This window comes from Micromesistius poutassou (genome assembly GCF_964030765.1).
Source record: "Micromesistius poutassou genome assembly, chromosome: 7".
In the NCBI taxonomy this organism is placed as follows: Eukaryota; Metazoa; Chordata; class Actinopteri; order Gadiformes; family Gadidae; genus Micromesistius; species Micromesistius poutassou.
In genome coordinates, this window is record NC_140277.1 from 11156095 (window position 1) to 11172065 (window position 15971).

A 15971-nucleotide genomic window follows, 5' to 3' on the forward strand; every position below is an offset into this window, starting at 1 on the left:
TGTTAATTGGAGTACAGAAATTACACACATCATTATTATGCACATTTTCTACCAATCAATAAGAATGTCAAGTGGAACAGTGGAATGAATTTAATGACTGAATCAGAGGGATATTTTATGAGCCTAATTGCTCATTAGGTTGTCCCAAAGCCATGTCCACAAGGCCATGCAGGCATGCACATTCACAGTATGCTTTGGAGAAACATGAACCAGCCTTGTAACCACACTACACAGCTGTTGCTATAACATGACAACATATCTGAGCATTCCGAGTTAATATAGATGTAAGGCAAATTACTGATACGCTGGCCATTCGAATGAATGTTTTCATGCTTTTGTCAATAACAAGTTCAACAGCACCATTTATCTCAGTGTGTATTGCAGGGCAATATTCATCTCTGTAGAGAAGTCCCATTCGGTTAATAATATGTATAAAATGTCTGACATATTGTCGAAGCAGTTCCATATGCTCATCAATGCATCTGATTCTAGTGATCTCTTAAAAAGCTGATCTCTATTGGCACCATGCATCGCGCTGCTCCCCCCCCCCACCCCCCCGCCCCCACGGTCTACGTGATGAATCCCTGCCAAGAATAATGGTCGGAATGGAGTCAATGGAGTGAAACGTAAATTACAGCAGGTACACCTTTTCTCTCTCGCCTGGCATTTTTTCCTAACGTGTGATGTCACACTGGCACACTTACAGCCGTGCCCGAATCAAAGGCCTCCCTCAGGTAGTTCGACCGGAGTGAGGTCACCTTCACCGCCTCCATGTTTCACAAAAAAAAAAAAAAAATTAACCGCCTTCTCAGGTTAATTAATGACGCTGTCGTTTTTTTTTCTGCACAGCTGATTGTGTATTCGTGGTCGTCGGGAGAAGGTCAAACAACGGAAACACAAAGGCTGCGGGGTGTGAGGGGGCTGTGATCATTTATTACCCCTGACAGCCTTACATGCCGCCTGGCCAAGGAGGGGCCACCGACGACACAGGACAGGAGGCGACAGGATCGACAAGGATGGATAGAGGAGCACAGAGACAGAGATGGAGTGAGTAATGTTAGAGAGGAGGAGTAGGCCGTACATGAAAATGGTTATAGATTGATGTGGGAAAACATAGGAGGACGCGTCTGGCACAAGGGACGGAGAGAGAGGTCGAGGTTAGTGGGGGATGAGGACGAGTGGGTTGGGGAGGGGGCGGGGGGTGGGGGGGGGGCAATGTGAGGCAGATGACGACACGGAGCCGTGGAGGCCGGATGACTGCGAGGACAATGAGGAAGATCAGAAAGGAGCTGGGATGTGGTGGCTTAACCAGCTGGGAGATCTGCTAAAGCCGTGGCTTCAGATCCCCTCGAAGCCTCTTCCCGGGCACATCCCTGCATGTGCGCGCCGTGTCTGAGTGTCTGCGCGTGTTTGTTATTATGCGCACATCTGCGCGAGATGCACTCGAATCCATATGTGTGGATTATCACGCGTTTCCTCCAGCGGCTCTGTAATTATCCCAAATTGTGTCTGGTGGGGCCTGCCGCGTCCCCTGCGGATGAGTAGGCAATCTGGGCTGGTGCCCGAACCGGCGGAGAGTTATCCTGTAAGGGCTGATTGGGAAGAGGAGGACGGCACCAAACATGCTTAAAGTCTCCCCCGTGACACAATGAGATAAAGAGCTGTATTTTAAATATAATAGAATACAAAGCCTTTATTGTCATCAGAATACAAGCAAATTAGGAGTGCTACACCTGATCAGAGCATAGAAAGAACCAGGCAAAAAGAAGACACGGGGAAACCAAGCCATACAAACAAAACTGCCTCAGTAAACACACCAACATCCACAGCCGGCAATGCAGGCCCGAAAAAGAGTTGTAAAATTTGCACTAGAACAAAAGTATCATTGCACCAATATGAATGTGGTTGCACTAGAATAAATATAATAATCACACAAGATCCTGTTGGTTTGCTCTAAGAAGACAGTCAACATCTTCATATTGCACACGATGGCTACTCACTGCTTCTTGACATTAAGGGCCCTAGTTAGACGGTCTCAAACGCAGACGTGAAGCGCAAAGTCGAAGTAGCTTTGTGGGCGGTTCTATGGCGCTGTTGCTATTATGACGCCGAGATAAATGAGCTTTGCGCCCGACGAAAATCTAAAATGGGTTGGTCTGACACCGTGCAATAAACCAATGAGAGTGCCATCTCCCATCCCCTTTAAGAGCCAGCGTATTTGAATTGACGAGTTGAAAATTTGACAGCGCGTCTGCATTCTCCGCTGAGACAGATGCATGACCACATGAATTTCAAACTTCAAATGGCTCAGTTTATGGCCAAATAATAGGCATAATTCAAACATGGAGCATTTTCTTCTCCAACTTCAGAAACACTGAGTCATCATGCAAATTGCGGCAAAGACAACTTAACACATATAAGATATGCGGACGCAGTCCTGTGGCCGCAACTGTGGGTCTATTTAATGATATGCGGCAATACATTAACAAACATCGTTTGTTACCAGTATTGTATACATTATCATTATCGACTTGTGTTCATAATATGCATGTGTCCCCCCGTTAATATACATCGCCATGGACTGTATTATGCGTATTCATCAATCCTGAAAGTTATGGGCTTGTCAAGAAAATATGTGTTTGCTGTACGGTGTTTGCAGATGCATTGAATTAAATGTACAACTTACCGCTGTATCAGCTGTTACACAAGATTTTAAAATGAGATTTTGTTTTGGGAGGCTGGAATATACATATATGCTCAAGTTTATTATTGTTATTATTATTTAAACGCATGGCATAGCCGACTCTACTGTGTTCATTCATGCAGCCCCTATGGAAAAAAAAAAGTTTCCACAATCCAAATGCTATTTCTATGCAGTTTTACTCATATGAACAATCTTTAACATCATAATATTTAAATCAGGCTAATCGTTTGCATGTTTGTGCTGTGTATAGCCTACGTGTATGTAAGCGTATGTTGCAGTTCTGACCTGCCATGGCACGTCAAAATAGCAACACCAACTGCGCTATCTGCTAGTGCATTTAGAACAGGAATTGTTCGGTCAGTTGAGCAATTGTATTGGCGCAATGTTTAGATCGGTAAAATATCCCGGTAAAGTATCATTTGCGCCGGAACACGCATTTGCTTTTTGCCTACACGCCTCTCCAGGCACAAGTGTAGTGGCGCCTGGTTGCTGCGGGGGAAAATCAGCTTTGCTCCGGGTGCAAACTAGCAACGATACATGCGTCTGTGTAGAAAGTCAATTGCGCTGGGTGCAAGATAAAGCCCTAAAGGTGCTTATGGCTCAGGGAAAGAAACAGTTCCTATGTCTGGTGCCAGAGTGCAACAGGTCAAACAGGTGGTGTCCAAGTTGAGTCCATAAAGGGCTATGCAGAGATATCTGTAAATTGGCATTTTCCCATTGCAAGCAGATGACTTGTTTAATCCGGAATTCTTCATTGTGTGTCCAGAAAGGGAGTTCACTGGGTTAGCATTTGCTTTGGTTGAGCTGAGCTGCTTCCATTTCCTTCCAGAGTTACACTAGTCTATCTCCTGGTCAGGTGAGGGGAATATAACTTACTTTCCAAAGACTTCAAATGTGTTCCGAATAGTCACTTCAATTCACAAGAACTGCCAGTTAGCCTACAAAAACACAAATCATTAAGCACTGTGATTCTGAGGCTACTTTTGATGCACTTCTGCCGCAATAATATCATCATCTGCCTCTGGCTTTTTAGTCTACGCGGAGTAACCTGTCAGCGGGACGTCACAGGTAGCCTAATGATCACAGTGCCGAAAATATTGCAGAATTATGGGTGTTTGTCAACTAACTACAAACATGCCACTGCGCATGCTCACAGACCAAGAAACTGTTCTGGTTCTATTCATACAGCAAAATCCATGTCTGATTGACATCTCAACATAGACAATGGGCCTTTCTCACTACCAAGAATGCAAAGACCGAACTTGTGTTCTTGGGGAGAACGTACTTGCTACTTGTCCTTTGAAGTATGTGCTCGCAAGGTCACGAGCAAGCAGAACGCTGTTGACCGTCTGAGACAATGCGTTTCTTGCTGGTATTGCGCAATAACCCTAGGGATTTATCACTCAAAACAATTGAAGCTCAGCTGAGTGCTCCTCAACTGTACACTAAAAATGTAATGTCTATTTATAATAAAAACAATAACGACTCTGTTGTTAAATTTATTACGTTTGTTATACAGTTGTTGGCCTGCTTTTCCTCCGCCGTCTGCTCTGTTAATTGCAGTGGTCTGTGGCGAGGGGTCTGTGGGGCGAGGGGTCTGTGAGCGCTAGTGGCTGACTGGCCAGCTAGCTTGCCCCGCAGGCACTTATGGAGCTTCTTACAAAGCTCCACTTATGGAGCTTTGTTGAGAGTTATGGAACTCTCAACAATGTTTTTTCGGCCCTTTTTTCGGCCCATAAATTTCCATAAAAATACTAATATTCAAAACAATTGATTCCTCGCTTAAAAAATGATCTAAATGGTTTCCCCCATTGTACTGCTCTGTTGCTTGCCGGCCCTTGCTTGAATGCCAAAATAAATGCTGGGATATCTGTGCTGGCCAAGTTACCATCCGATCCTTGGTGAAATGGGCATATCAAGAACACGCCCAGGAATTCGGACTGAAGTACAGACAATAACGCAAACTGAGAATGGCCAAATATCAACAATTACCCTGGGGTCTAACTGGCCAAATCCTTCCTAAGAAGGTTTTTGGCTGTGCAGAGGCAGTACGAGCTGGAGACATCTTCCAGGGACTTGATGGAGAGTTGATCCCTCTGGAGAGCTCTGCTGTCTGACGCTAAGCAGCCAGCGTACCTCCCTGGGATCCGCCCAGCCCGCTCTCACTGTAGGAGCCGTAGATGGCCTTCCAGCAGCTCTTCTTCCAGCATCGGGTTTTTGCAGAGCAATCTGAGGGAGTGTACTCGCAGCTGGGCCTTCTTAACAACCGCAGTGGTGTTTGCAGTCCAAGAGAGGCCCCCAGAGTGGCTACCCAGGAATTAGAAGGTAGGGACACCCTCCCACACAGTCCCTGCTGACATAGAGCGGGGCCGGGTCTGTGCAGTGCTTCCTGAGTTGATTGGGTTCAGCGTCAGGTTGTTGGCTAAACATCACGCGGCCCGTCTCTGGACCTTCTCTCTATAGGCCGACTCGTCTCCCCCTGACCATAGTATCAGCCATGAATTTGATAATTTTGTCGGTGGGGTGGGTTGGAGTGCAGTCATAGGCGTATACAAGGAGGAGTCCATAGAGGAATGGAATCAGCCCTCAGCCCTGCCTAGAGCCGATCGTAAGGGGGTAGTAGAGTGGGGACTAAGTCGAATCATTTGTTGGCAGTTAGTGAGGAAGTCCGTTATCGGGGCGCAGGTGGGAACGGGGAGGTCTAAGTCAGACTCTGCAGACCAGTATGTTTGGAGTGATTGTTTTGAATGCTGAGCTATAGTCTCTTAGGAGCATCCATACATAGCTCCCATGGTGGTCCAAGTGCTCAATAAGCAAAGGAGCCCGGGGGAAGTGCAAAGCAAAAGAAGTGAAGAATGGCCAGCTAGAGCCCCTGGACGGGCCCTGTGCCAGTATGCCAGTGGTTGGGGCCGTGTATTGTTAAGTCATCGCTTTTGAACATTCTGTATTCTCCAGGTGCTGTCTCATCTGCTATCAGATGAGATGTGCTGCCGCACATACTGAATCGGTGCGGAGAGGGAGTCATTCAATGTATATCCATCAATCAATTAAACAGTGTGGACTAATTACCCAGGCTGATCCAATCTGTCTCTGCCCACGATGGGCCAATAACAAACAAAAACATCATCCATAGTGCCCGGAGCTCATACGTTATAATCCATACGCCAGGCGAGGTCGGTGGTGTGTGGAATGAGAGACAGGCGTCCAGGATGGATAAATGAGTGACTCCACCTCCTACACCAGAACGGGCCGCGAGATCAGGCACTGTGGCAGTACAGGGTGGAACAAGTGCACGGCGAGACAGACATGGAGGACGGCTAAAGTGCTTGTGACAGGAATGGCCAAGGTGGCAAAACATTAACCCCTCCTCCCTGACCCATCGCCGCATTCCTCCCAGAATGCACTGCAGCGTACAACAGTGAGGTAGTGGAGGGAGGATGAGAGGGATTGGGCAAATTATAGAATGAAAGAAGGGATAGGAGTGAAAGTCTCAGTCGGGATTCGGGCATCAATCTCTGGCCCGCCACATACAGTAAATGGAGCCATGTCGTGTCTGAGTGTACAGAGGAGAGTACCGTGTTCCTGTCTGGGGCCTGGGGCAGCAGTCCCCAAACGGCTCCAGCTATCAATCTTACGGAAACCCAACCTGGGCCGCGGACAATGGTTCGCACTGTTCCTTTATTACAGCTCTTTATCTCACTCCATTACTCTCTCCTCTCCGTCCTGCGTTCGTTCTTCTGCTCTCTCTGACGACATGAATTCTTTGTAAACTTTGATGCACGCAACGAGGGGTCGCCCCATGCGTAAATATCGCAACGGTTTCTTTCATGGGTCTCAGCTATTAGTCCATGCTCCAGTTAGCACCGGTCACATATCTCTGACTCTATGGATTTGTATATATATTTATAGTATACATATATATCCAGCCAGTGGGCAGGAGAGCATATATGTCCAATCTAGCATAGCCTCGTAAATTTCCCCATCCCTCTGTGTCTGCCTCGCTTGCTCACTCATTCCCTTACTCCCTCACTCGCATGTCGCCCTGGGCATATATGAGAGAGAGAGAGAGAGAGAGAGAGAGAGAGAGAGAGAGAGAGAGAGAGAGAGAGAGAGAGAGAGAGAGAGAGAGAGAGAGAGAGAGACAGAGAAGCCTTTGTAGAGCAACAACACCCCTGACAGTTCTGCACACAACCAAGTACAGCCTGGGTAACAATGACTTATCTTACCATGCATTTAATTTAAAGTAAATTTATTGAATATTTTGTCCGCAGAGCAGTATTTTCCTCTTATTCGGCAGTTCCTTCAGTCTTTGTTATTTTAGGCATTACTTTAAGAAAACTCCTGTGGCAATTAAATATGCAAAGATGTGGCACTTTATGAGCAGCCTCTGCATCTGGAAGGACTACAGACTGGGACACAAAACAATGTTTGTGTCCTTGAGAAAAAAGCTCAGTGACCAACGCTATCGCCATTTACAGCCATCCTCACTGGCTATTCCTAGAAATGTAGTGTTTGTCCATTTTGAGCAGGGATATCAATGAATAATAAGGGAGGCTACTAAAGCTGCAGCTACTAAAGCATTAACTGGATAGACACAAAGTGTGCGGCAGAGGCAATAAGACAAGATTACAACCCTGTTTCTCCCACAAAAGGATGACCCTGGCCAATTATATGCACATTGTCTTTATCCCTGTGTGTGGCTATGGCAACCCTCTCCCAATCAAGACACGAGATGCATCTCTGTTGGAAAAAGCCACGACCACAAGGGTACATTCTATCAATATTTTAAATGTCTTGCCAGGAGCAACAAGCACGTATTTCCAAGCGTTGAAGGGGAAAACAAAGAGTAAAAAATGGGCCAGGGTATCAAAAAAAAACAACAACACATTAGTAGCATAGTCTTTGCTGTGGGCTGTGGGCATCTACAGTAAAACAGACATTCATGATCAATATTCTGAAGGAAAGAAAAAAAAAAGCACTAGATCAGGACAAATGAAAAGGGAATGCACTTACTGCTTGACAGATGATAGGGTATTTGATTCGATTGATGCCACCGGCAAACACAGCGAAGGTCAAAGCCGTGTGGAAGCAGAAGTTGAGAAGCACGTGCCATCCTTTCCGACTGATGCGGATCGCGCTGCCAAGGAGAGACAAGCAGAAGACATCAGAACAAAGGAATAGGTAAAAAGCCAAAGAAAGCGTTCCCTTTTCCCATCTGTTTTATCATGGCATTTCACCTCAAGGAAACTGTTTCAAGCAACACAGCCAGAGTCGTACTTTGTCTCCTCACTCAGAAGAATAGGATGATAGCCTGGTTGTTAACTGCCTTTCTTTGAAACCAATAGCTTTTTATTACATCACATGTTTCGCTATTATTCAATTGAATGATTTGAGGAGATTTCATGAATTGTTTGAGAATGACTGTCTAGAGGAGTCCTGAAAGAGGACTAATTTAACATTATTCACCATGCAGATGTTTGAGTAATAAATAAGAGACCATTTTGGCATTTACTTATTTCAGAGCTGCAGATTTGGCTGAAAATACAATAATAATAAAATAATAATTGCTTTAATAATGGCTTGCCACAAAAAAAAGTACAACAAACTGCAGAAAGTTGCTGAGCAGCATTTGGAGAAGGAAAAAAACAAACAAGAATCTAATAATAAACCTCAGATGTTCTTAAGCACCATTGTTTCTACCATGTGAGTGAGTGCGCAGTGATTCATGGCCAAACACAATGAGAAAATATTGAACAAGCTCAACGAGGAAATAATAACAGACGACTGGTTTCAGTTGACTGGGTTGATTGAAACATCCACAGAGTCACACCGAACACCAATCCTCAGTCTGTTAAATATGGCATCAGTCAGCCTGCTACTTCACCCTGGGGCACGCCACAGAAGCCCCATTACCTCATTCCATGCAAGCCCCCCAAAACAAATAAGAGAGTGAGGGAAAATGTAGGTCAGGTGACAGTAACAGTAACAGTCTCCTACAGTCAGTTACACATCGGCTCCGGTTCTTCTTCTTATTTCATTTTAATGGGCACCCTGTCACCGTTTGGAAATTAAACATACACTAATAAAGTGCAGGAGGTTCCTCGCTCCCCAAAATGGAGGACGGAAGCCCCTGGCCGGACGTGAGCTAACTGCAGATGAGGCAGCAGCAGCACTAGCGGCAGCAGCAGTAGTGGCAGCAGCACTAGCAACAGCACTACCTGCAGCAGAACTACCTGCAGCAGCAGCACTAGCACTAGCACTAGCAGTAGCACCACTAGGCAGCAGCAGCAGCAGTAGCAGCCAAAGCAACAGCCAAAGCAGCAGCAGCAGCAGCAGCAACAACAGCGCTACACCTGACTGAGAGCGTGTCTGGACACCAGGGGCTGGGGCACAGCTACGGGGGCTGTGCTGTTTGTTTCCCGCCTGCTCTGCCTCTGTCCAGGTGCTGAACTCCAGTGTTCCTGGGAGGGGGGAAACTATAAATCAACCCCCGCCCCCCCCCCCCCCCCCCCCCCCCCGTCTCCGTTCCCCCTCAAAACACGCTACACCTCCCCCCCCACCCCCCCCCCCCCCCTCCTTTTTTCCTGGAAGCATGTTTTCCTGGGCTCTGCTTCGGGGAATACACTGGGTCAACTACATTAACCTGGCAGCCCCTCCATGTTCCCCATCTCCTGCAGGCTGTAGGGAATAAAACATCCCACCGACCACAGCCCTTCCCCCATACACTGTATCCCCCCCCCCCTTCTCTCTGGCCGATCCAATTCTAGAGGATAGGACAGCGCATTATGACACATTATACGAGGGGTAGTTTCAACCGAGCCATCCCATTGGTCGGAGGCACTCTGCTATTGCACTGATAAAACTTACCATAAACCAGGGCTAGCCTTGCCCTGACATAAAGTTAAACTGGCTGCTATGTTGATCCTTGGGGTAACCAGGCAACTATCGAGTCATGAATGTCATTAATGTCTCGATCCAGTTTGGTGTTGTTTTTTTGTCGTGTTTAGAAAATAAATAAATAAATGTATTCACCCAATATGTACTCAAGCCGTTTCTAAATGTATTCACAGTTCTATTTGCTGCCGTTATGGGGATGGGACCGAGAGGATTGTGATTTATAGCAATAATTCCCGGGCCTAAAATGTGACTGGACTGTTTGATGAATACTTATCCGCTGAACAAAGCAGCGCAGTCTCCCATCTATTCATTTTGTTGGGAACAGCCTCCGGTGTGTCTCAGCCTTTGCTCTGCTCCATTCTTTGGAGCTCATCTGTTTGGTAAAACGGACAGCCTATCAGTCCCTGTCCTCCTCCTGTCTGCTTCGCCTCCTCTTCTCCTTCATTTTACATCCCTGCCACAGGAGGGGGGGGGGGGGGGGGGCGGGAAAGCGAGGGGTGGGTTATAACCTTTATTTATCTAGGGGTGGGATTCTTTTTTTTTTTCTTCTTTTTGCTGAACTCACACAAATTCACGGCACGCATTAAAAGTCACACCGCCGCACACGGGCGCGGGGAGCGGAGTGCAGTACGTCGCCGCGTTGGCCTGGTGATGCTGGTTGCGGCATTTCAGTTTAAGCATCGCTGTGCAGAAGGCGTCGAGTCAGGAGAAACTCTCCTGGCGGATGCGCGTCGTAAAATATTACGAGGAATTGTCGTTTTCATCCGTGGGCTACAGTTGAAAGTAAGTGTACCCTCTCAATATGGTCCAAATGCCCCAAAGGTGTTTCTTTCTTAACCAGATGGATAAAAAACATCCATGTTTGACTATTAGCCCAGCAAGACGCCCTGCGGCACGTGGTAATTAATGAGGAAATGACAGAATGAGTTCGCTGTAAATCAATTTGGATAAACGTGTTGGCTAAATAGTAAAACGGTAAATGATGATGAAGTACGAGAGGCAGAGGGCCTGCATTGATGCGTGCGCACAGAGAAAGAGCTGGAACAAAAAAAATAAACAAAGAGCTACAAACACAAATCCCACACAACGACGTGCGTCGTTTTCCGTTTATATACGTGTGAGTAGGCCTGTGTGCTCGTGTGTGTGTGTGTCTGGGTCTCAGCCTCCCAAGTTGTTGTTGGCTTACTTCACTTGACTTAACTATAGCCTACAACCACTTTGAACGCCCATTCCCTTTGCATTCGCCACCCTTTCTCACCCCCCCCCCCGCCGCCCCCGCCTTCTTATGGGATTTGGAGGCTGTCCGTCAACGGGAGTGCTACCACGGCAGCAAAGCGTCTCTAAACATCGCAGCTGTGAGGATATCCCTCGGGGGCTGCAGAAGGAGGCTGTGTCTATGAGAGACCCTCACTCCAAATAATTCCCACCTGTTTAGCCATTAAAAATATACAATGTTCAGTTTGAGGCGTTTGACCTAGGTACACACACGGCGTTCATCGTTGTTGGTGTTTTTTTTCGGGTCGGCGCGCGTCTGTGCGCCTGGTCGGCTGAACGGATCCATCTCTTGTACTGTGAGCCCGGTGGGGCTGGGCGATGCAGCAGACACACAGAGGTGCAGTGTGTGGATCTCAGACAAGCTGCGATGGCTCGTCTGACTGCAGACAGCCGCACCCCGCCCGTGTCCCGGATGACACAGACGCTGGTGATTGCACTGCGCTACGCGGTTTATGCAAAACATCAAAAAAAAAGAAAAAAAAGGAGATGACTCAGGATGACAAAGTTGACTCAATACATTTTCCGCATAGTCATTGCGTCATTTTAATCATGTCTAAAAAAAAAAAAAACGGATTCTGTTCAAAGGGAGTGAAGAAAACATGCGGTGGGACACGCTAACCATATTCTAATACACTTCATGCACTTTTAATGGGCATGGCTGAACAGAGAGCTGTGCGGACCAGCGAACGGCACGGTACGTGTACACCACTCAGCTCACTCTCCGTCTGCCAAGGTCAATAGCAAACAAAGACCCTTCAGGAGAATCCGGTTGATCTATGCATTAGTCTGATCAGCCACTTCCGAACACAATAAGGGGATCAAAAAGGATAGGATAAACACATTAAAATAATCTAATTGCACTTAGGAATCAGACAACCACTGTGTGAGATACAAAAAAACGATCTATCAATCTCCTCAATCCTATCTCTTCCTCTCTCTCTTACACAGACCACACACACACACACACACACACACACACACACACACATCACGGTTTCTGGAACCTGAGTCAGGAAGATTGCAGTGTTTCACAGCAGAAAAAGGTCTGACTCACACACTAAGCCTAGGAGGAGCTGTTGAACAAAAAGCTACCACAATCAAACCAAAAGATGGTACATAACTCTACATGAGCATCCAGTTTATTTGTTCAAGCTGCATTCATTGAATTCTGGCCACTAGGGCCCAACAGAGGCCCTTTTTAGCCATCTTGGGAACACACAGACAGGCAAGCCACACCTCACTTCCTTCTTCCCTCTCCGTACGTCGCTCTCCGTATAGACGCCGAATGATTTCTCGATGACTAGTACCCTTGAAAGATAAAGTATTCACTACCTGAACCTGAACTTCTGAAATATATGGGATCAGAATGTTTGTAAAAACCTCAGATGTTGCTGGTATTACAGGGTTGTGTAAGTAGCACCACATGGCCCAAAGACAGCCTTTGATTTCAAATGTTCCTAAGAGGATTTCCATAAGCTAGGTTGGTGCCGTGCGTTAGTTCAAGTCACTTCTCCAAAGTAGCTGTCCAAACACCAAAGCCTCCTCCGGTGGAAAGTTAATACGCGGATGTGGCAAGACAGCCACATCTCCCCACCCCCCCCCCCCCCCCCAGCCCAGAGAGGAGAGGCCTGTGTGGGGGGGGGGGGGGGGCGGGGAAAGGGAGGTTGCGGGTCACCGGAGGCAGGAGGAGGAGGAGCAGGGGCTTACCTGTGGTGTACAATGTAGGTGATGATGGAGGCGAAGAGGCACAGCAACATGACCGCCGTGCAGGCATACACGACCGGGTGCAGAAACTCCCCAGGGTACGGGGGGAACGACAGCACCTTCTTCAGATCCTGCACCGGAGAGAGAGAGAGAGAGAGAGAGAGAGAATACATTAATGTGTAAACATAAATGTACACACAAAGAGTACTGCTTTAACAATAAATTGGCAAGAGAAATAATCATTAGTCAAGGTTTATCTCTCGGCAGCGGCTGTAGAAATCCTCAGGAGAAGAGCAACATCCCCAAAGAGAATTATTATTTCTCCCTCTTAACATTAAATGTGGTGTTGCATTCTGGGTATTAGGCAGACAATTCTAAATATTTGGAGACTTGGTGGAAAGAAGCACATTATTAATGTCTTAAAATGCCAACATTAAAAGCCATCAAGAAACTAATTCATTTTTGCATTGCTGGAATGAAAACCCATTAGCATCATATCCATATCAAAATGTACAGCTGCACATTTGAATGGACTCTGAACAATGACTTGGTATAAACGTATAGTGTACATGCAACAACTGGATTAGTGTGAGTCTAATTTACTGTTATATTATAATAATCTGTCGCACTGGCAAAGTGAATCATGAATAATTCCCTGTCTACACAGTCAACATCAACTGGTGTGATTTATACTCCGGCGAGGATTCTAGCGTGAAATGCACTACATCCAGCGAAGACTTGAAATGCGTTTGCATAAGCCTGGAAGCCAACGTCACAAAGAAAAAAAAAGAAGAAATCCCTTAAGTGTTCTAGAATGCGCTTGGGTCGTGGGGGGAGCTGGGGCGGGGAGGGGGGAGGGGGGGGGGGGGGGAGGGATTTAAAGATTGACTGTCCTCTTCACGCTTCATCTCGAGTTAAGAAATAAAGCGCACCTTATCTTCACAACCCCACAACCTGAGATGCAGCCTGGACGTCTGCATCTCGGGACTGGATCCACATCTACAGCTGTCCAACTCCATCACACACCCAGCGCTCGGCCAAGCGGAAACCTTCACTCCGTTTCTTACATTTTTTTTTTGCTCATGTGTTCAACCCCCTCGGCGGTGGCGGGGGGGGGGCCGACAGGGGCCAGAGGGGGTCGTGACCTCGATGGCTCGTCGGGTGGGGAGCATCATTAAGACACACAAGGCCGGGCTAGGAGGGAGAAACGCAGGGAGGGAGGGGAGTGGACAAAAAGGGGGAGATGTAGGAGCAGTGTATAACGTAAGCGTGTGACTGAACACGCAAGCCCGCGCAACGAGGAGGAACCGACGTTCCCGCAGGCAGCCCTGCTGCATTGACACACATGAGACGGCTGACTGGGTAAAGGTACATGCGTTCCCCGCGTCTGTGGAGGATACACGGAAAAGCGCGCAAGCTTTGATGGTATGAGAAGAACTCTGGCAGCTGATTGGAGGACATTTGATGTCGGGATGTCAGCGGTTTGGTTCGCTGATTCCAAAAGAAAAAAGAAAACGAGAAACACAGAAGCAACGGGCAGGGCTTCAGAAAACTTTTTCTCCGGTTCAACTTATTCCCATTAATCAGTCGACTCAAAGTCATTTCTGAAGACATTTGAATTGGGAAATAGGCGATGCAGTTGCAGAATCCTAATTCGTATTTTCTATCTGCAATGCCTGCGTCCTTATAAATGCTTCGTAATGCATTCATCCAGCGTCAGGTTTGTGCTGGATGGCTGCATTAGCATAGAGTTGAATCAAGGCAACTTGATGCAAATTCTCTCCATCAGTGACCCACAGCCGTACTCAACGGGCCAACTCCTTTGATAGTCAGCCGTTTCTGCCTCAGGTCCATCTGCAATGAGCGGAAGCCATTGGAAATGAGTCTGGAATGTACCTGTGAGGAATGGTCGGCTACTGGATTCATTGGCAAAGTGTTCCCTTCACAGATAAACTCAACCGAATGCCAAACCAATAGATCTACAACATGGTCGCAGTTATCAGACCCCATTATCTATGACAGTCGTGTCAACAAACATACACAGTGTGCTAACCCTTTTCTGCAAATCACTCATATTCACCAACGTTGTCCTTGTAAAAAGCATATTCTTAAAGGAATATCCATAAAGAATGACAAAGTGTGTCCCTTTATATAAATGATAAAATGAACAGGGCTCTGTGAACATCACTGTGTTTTCTGACTTGTTTCTGTACATTCTCCAACAACATCTGCTGTTGTTTTGAGGTACATCGCTGGGTCTAGCAGCAACAGTCACTCCTACTACTTTCTTGAATGCTCTATTCTTCCTACACCGAAGCCTGCCTTGAATGCAGTCTGGGGACTGCATATTTGGACAGAGCTGGATGTTCGCTAAGGCATCGCTTCCACAACGCAATTTGTTAACAATAGTGGAGTTAAAGACGAGAGAGGAATTACAAAAAAATTAAGAAGAGATGTGGACAAAAAGGGTGGCTGCAAGAAAGAGAGAGAGGAAGGGGGAAAAAAAAGCTAAGATAATTTAAAGCAATAATGAAGAACAGCAAAGGTGAAAAAAAGGACAGAAGAAGGAAGAGGAGGAACAAACAATCCCTGACGAAAGGGCCATTTACTGACAATACAAGAATAGAGAACATTAAAGCACAAACAACTATTTTTATCCTTAATATGCATGCCTTAACTGTAAACAACCTGGAGTAATTTGGTTCATGGTCATATCACTCTCTGGGCGATGGGATTGAAGGACAATGCAAATGCACTTAATTACCGTGTAATAAATTGATGCAGCTGAAAAATAATAAAACACACTTTGCCCTGAAGCCTCAATAAAAAAGTCCTGGTGAAACAAGACATTGCTTACAAGTTAACAAGAAGATTAGTAACAGCAGAACCCACACTATGATGTTTCCCAAAAATAATCACACACAAGCTTTCAAGTACCTGAATGAACCTCAGAGGGAAAAAAAGTTGAATGGTTGAGGATTTATTAGGCCACAGGTGGTAACCAGGCTGCACTTGGAGTAGGACTAGCAGTGACTCTAAACTGATTGCAGGAGACAGAGGTGGCCGTTCAAGGGTTGTGAGCCTGGGAGGGCCAAACTATGGTGTCAGAGGCCTTCCCAGGGCCCCCCCATCACCCCTGAGGAGGTGAGGAGAGAGTGATGTGTAATATATAATGAGTGAGCCATGACCATTCCCACCATTACCTCACTGAAAAGGACCACCGATCGTTTTATGTTGGATACCAAATGCTTTCGAATTTCATGGATTACAGACTTTAAAGTCGAGAGAGCAGGGAGGTTTTCATACTTTAACAGCAGGGGACAGCTTTTCAACACATCTTGCTACTCAAGTGAACATTAACACATGAGCCATGCAGTTTAACCGGCGAGGC

The 15971-nt window shown here is 46.6% G+C and overlaps 1 protein-coding gene across 2 annotated transcripts in view; it reads right to left on the minus strand.

Moving 5' to 3' along the window:
- The window catches only part of adgra1b (adhesion G protein-coupled receptor A1b), a 111774-nt gene that overhangs the window by 14584 nt on the left and 81219 nt on the right, over positions 1 to 15971 (minus strand). For both annotated transcript variants that reach the window (XM_084470534.1, XM_084470533.1), the window contains 2 exons: positions 12584 to 12711; positions 7718 to 7841 (listed from right to left, as the gene is read on the minus strand). In XM_084470534.1, coding sequence (XP_084326660.1) covers positions 7718 to 7841; positions 12584 to 12711 — 252 coding nt within the window. The remainder of the gene's footprint in view (positions 1 to 7717; positions 7842 to 12583; positions 12712 to 15971) is intronic.